This window comes from Notolepis coatsorum (assembly GCF_963971535.1).
Source record: "Notolepis coatsorum genome assembly, chromosome: 2".
Taxonomy (NCBI): domain Eukaryota; kingdom Metazoa; phylum Chordata; class Actinopteri; order Aulopiformes; family Paralepididae; genus Notolepis; species Notolepis coatsorum.
The window spans coordinates 52,539,549-52,543,912 of NC_140166.1; the positions used below are offsets into that span (position 1 = coordinate 52,539,549).

At 46.5% G+C, this 4,364-nt stretch overlaps 1 protein-coding gene across 1 annotated transcript; it reads right to left on the reverse strand.

The window, feature by feature from the left end:
- Positions 1-283: 283 nt before the first annotated feature.
- purba (purine-rich element binding protein Ba) lies at positions 284-3,789 on the reverse strand. The gene has a single exon (XM_084309223.1). It carries the CDS (start codon positions 3,772-3,774, stop codon positions 2,752-2,754), a length of 1,023 nt encoding a protein of 340 aa, XP_084165349.1. The 5' UTR covers positions 3,775-3,789; the 3' UTR covers positions 284-2,751.
- Positions 3,790-4,364: the final 575 nt, after the last annotated feature.

A 4,364-nucleotide genomic window follows, 5' to 3' on the forward strand; every position in this document is an offset into this window, starting at 1 on the left:
AGTGTGGTAGTGAAAGGGTTAAGAGGTCTCACCGGGTAAGATAGAAGCGAAGGAGCATAATGGAACAAAACATTTTGTTATTCTCAAGACACCTGCTGCTGACTCAACCACCTTTATGGATATTATTGATATATTTATGGATACCACAACAAAACCACCTTTATGGATATTATTGATATATTTATAGATACCACAACAAGAGTTCCCTACAAGCGGTGACCTCCGGCCTCGAGCAGGAACGTAGCTTTTCCCCACAGGAGAATAAAGAACACCAGGATTCTCCTGAGCAAAAACCTTTTTATTTCTCATTGAAAGGAACTTGGTAGAGTACTACAGCAGAACACACACGACTGAAACAGCTGCCATTTCACGTAACACAGTACAGGAAGAAGGATGTAGATCAATCTCATGTGTATATTATTATAGAGTATATTTATATCAGTAGAAAAGAAAAGGATTTTTTTTTTTTTTTTTGTATGGCAAATTGTCTGCTGTGCTGAAGGGGGATGGAGTCACATTCAATGAGAGGTTCACACAATAAAGGAAGTGGGACAATGAAAGTGACATTCCCGAAAGAAGGGGGGAAGCTGTGGCTTTTTTTAAACTTATTTATTTTTAATTATACTGAGAAGTAAACTTTGAACCTTTGTTTCCATTGCATTATAGAAAGAAAACTTAAATTTTTGCGCCGCAATATGGATAAATACCATCATAAAGCAATCAGAATACGCAAAAGAAAATAACACAAGGCGGCTCCGCACAGTGGAGCAGGCATGCAAAAAAAAATTCATATTTCATATTTGAAAAGGAGCTACTAAAAAGACATGTTTATGAATTTCAACGTTTTGTTTTGCGCTTTATGGCAGCGGATGGTGGAGCCGACGAGAGACAAAACATGGTATCAACGTGGTGTGGATCGAGACGAGGGGAAAGCTTGGATGATTCTCTTTAACCCTTTCACTGCCACACAACAGCAGGTTAACCCTTTCACTGCGACAATTCAGAGGTTAACCCTTTCACTGCCACACGGCAGCAGGTTAACCCTTTCACTGCCACGCGACAGAAGGTTAACCCTTTACTATCACACAACCGACGGCGAGTGTTAGTCGACTATTTGGATGAAGGTGGTTCTAGAAATCGCTCATCATAACAGACATACATTGTGTTACACGTTTTTTTGCGCTCTTAATTTCTTCTAAGGAATAAAATAAATGGTAGGAAAAAGCAGGTATGAAATATCACCCTGGGCAATTGCATCCAAGTTTAGTGTTTTTTTTTTGTTTTTGTTTTAAATAAGCCACTTTAGGCAGCGTTATCTAATACATTTCATATATATCTTAGACATATTTCAATATAGCTCTTTTGAAAAATAATTCTATCTATACTTTTATCTTTTAGTAAGTATAATATCTCTTCCAGTATTTTTTTCCCCCCCCTAAAAGGTAAAGCACCCCACTGTGGATTCTGCGTTTCAAAAGCACCTAATTTTACAATCATACTGAGTACTATTTCAGTCATTAATGGTCTGAGAGTTCAAGATTTGAAGGATCCAAATGGCGTGTCCTAAATTAGTCCTCAAGGTGAATTCCCCCTGAGACAAAGCTCAAGCCCGACAACATTAACCCTTTCATTACCACTACCAAATGGTTAACCCCTCCACTGCGACAACACAGAAGGTTAACCCTTTCACGGTTAACCATCTGTAGTGTGGTAGTGAAAGGGTTAACCTTCTGTAGTGGGGTAGTGAAAGGGTTAAGCTTTGATAATTCTCTGGAATTAAGACCAGTGCAGGGACCTTCCTAGCTTGCTTCCCTTAGGGGGGGGGGGGGGGGGGGGGGGGGGCAACCTTGGGCCTGCATGGTGTGTGACATCACCAGTCGCAGAGGACTTTTGACTGCAGTGACTGGCTGACTGGATTCGTACTCATTACTTCTTTAGGATGACAACAAGTGCGGTTATTACCGATATGACCTATGTCAGCCCTGATACACCAGCTATAGGAGTATTATTAACTGCATATCGACAGCGGTTCACTGCATTTTCAGCTACTGGGCAGCGATGGCCACTGGAGGACAAGTCAAGTCTGTCTCCTGGGTTTGACGGAACTGAATGGAGTTGTGTGCTTTAATACAGATCACCTTAAGAGACCTTGCTGAGTGGATGTCCTCCAACGTCATGGACTGAGACGGTGGCTCTCTGGTGCTTTCAAACAAAGTTACAGTTAGATCTCTCTCTGGGCAAACCATGCAAGCCACTTGGTCAAAACACATACAGCCATGGTAAGTGATGCAGATGCTCACGTCACACTTTGTTGAAAACGTGTTACACTTTTCACACTTCCTTGTTATCATACAGGCTACAGGTCAGGTCCAAATGGCTCTTTATAGCAGTGGATATCTGGACAGAAGTGGGAAACCTATACTGCGGGTGCTCCGAGCTGTAAAAGGTAATTTGCTGGGCTAAGAAATGTAAGGTTTTCAAATGGACAGTCAATTATGATCTCATACAGGAGCCAACTACTGCAGTCTGCACTTGTTACGCTATATTCACATCCACCTAAAACTTCAGAACATGATTCTCTTTATATAGACAGTTATTTCTCAGTCAAATATACTTTGTATTTACTCCATTGTTTTATCTTTTTTTTTAAGTTCGATTCGTCATGCACAGAATAGTCGTTATTCTCTCTCCGTCTCGCTTTATCTGGGCTTTGCATCATGTTGTCAAGCTTGATCACACAGCCGGGGTTGATCAATCGTCGTCCACGTCGTCTCCCTCGGACTCATCTGCCTCTGCTTCTCCCTCTCCCTCTGCTTCTCCCTCCCCTCCACCACCTCCTCCACCTCCACTTCCTCCACCTCCTCCTCTCTTCTCGTACATCTTATCTCGGTGTCTCTCCTGGATCTCCTTCATCTCCTCCGCGTAGCGGTTGAACGCGCCGCCGAACTTGCCCCACGCCTTGAACGGGATGGTGATCGAGTTCCTGTAGCTGGGCTTGACTTCGCTCACCCGCAAGAAAACTCCATACTTGTTCGATCCCACGTCGAAGAAGAACCGCTTGGAGTCCACCATGATGGAGGTCCCCTCCGGGAGCTCGCTGTAGCCCCCGGCGCCCCCGCCGCCGGCCAGGTCCTCGTCGTCGCCTCCGTAGTCATCGATCAACTTGGCCAAGGCGTCGCGGAACTCTATCAGCCCCTGGGCGGGGAGGGCGATGGTCTGTCCCGCCTGCATGCCGCCGCCACCGGGGACGCCGCCGCCCCCGCCTACTCCGAAACCGGGCCCGCGGTTGACGGTCTGCCGGATGCGGAGGAACCTCCCCCGCTGGTTCTCCTTGAGGTCGAGGTAGTATTTGCGGTTCTCGCGAACCAGGAACTCACTTTTCAAGGCCCGCCTAGGCCCCGTGTCGTCCCCCCCGCCGGACGCCTGGGCTATCTGCTCCGGGCTGCTAGGCCCCAGTTGGGCGTAGTGCTCTATGAAGTCCCCCAGGTAGTCACGGAACTCCGCCGCCACGGACATGGAGAGGGTCAGGCGGCTTTTCGAGCCCCCTGCGCCGACCTCGGCGATTTTGATGAACCGGCCTTTGGCGTTCTGCTTTACATCCAGATAGAAGCGTTTGTTCTGAATGTCCAGCCGCTTCGAGGCCAGCTCCTGGGTCTCCGGTTCCCGCTGGTAGTGCTGGAACCCGCCGCCTCCTCCTCCGCCGCCACCACCGCCGCCGCCGCCGCCACCACCGCTGCTACCACCGCGCTCACTCCCACTATCCCCATCCGCCATCTTCGCCACCAGCAGCCAGCTTCTCTGCGTATCTCTGACCCCCGCCCCCTTGCTTACCGAGCTCGCGGAGGAACCGGACGCAGACTACTGAGCCCCTATAGGGCGACACGGATGCCTGTCACAACATCTGATGGGGAAACGTGCGTCCTCACTGGCGAGTTCCCCCTGTCACTCTAGAGAACGTGCCCCCCCCCCGTGGACATAAATAATTCACGTCTTCATTTCACGAATACATAATTTCTTTTTTTGAATTTGTATTTATTCTTTTTTATTAAACCTTTATAAAACGTTACAATAACACTATTTAATTTTTACATTTCACAAAAAAAAGGGGGGGGGGGAAGAAGAATAGAAAAAAATATGTTTTAGTTTAGTTACACCAGTTTATTTATCAGTGAGTCTAGAATCTATATACTTTCTACCGCAGTCTCAGTATTGATCAAGTGGTTATTATTATCATCCGTAAACAATAATTATTACAATTGCGTTTGATAAATAATGTTGGTGACGGTTGCCCCTGGAAGGACACTCTTCAGCGTAATTTTTTTTCATAGCCGAATTTTTTTCACAATATTGTCACAAGGAAAGAT

Excerpts from the sequence above, each read along its gene's own strand:
- purba (XM_084309223.1), bottom strand. The coding sequence starts at position 3,774 with ATGGCGGATGGGGATAGTGGGAGTGAGCGCGGTGGTAGCAGCGGTGGT.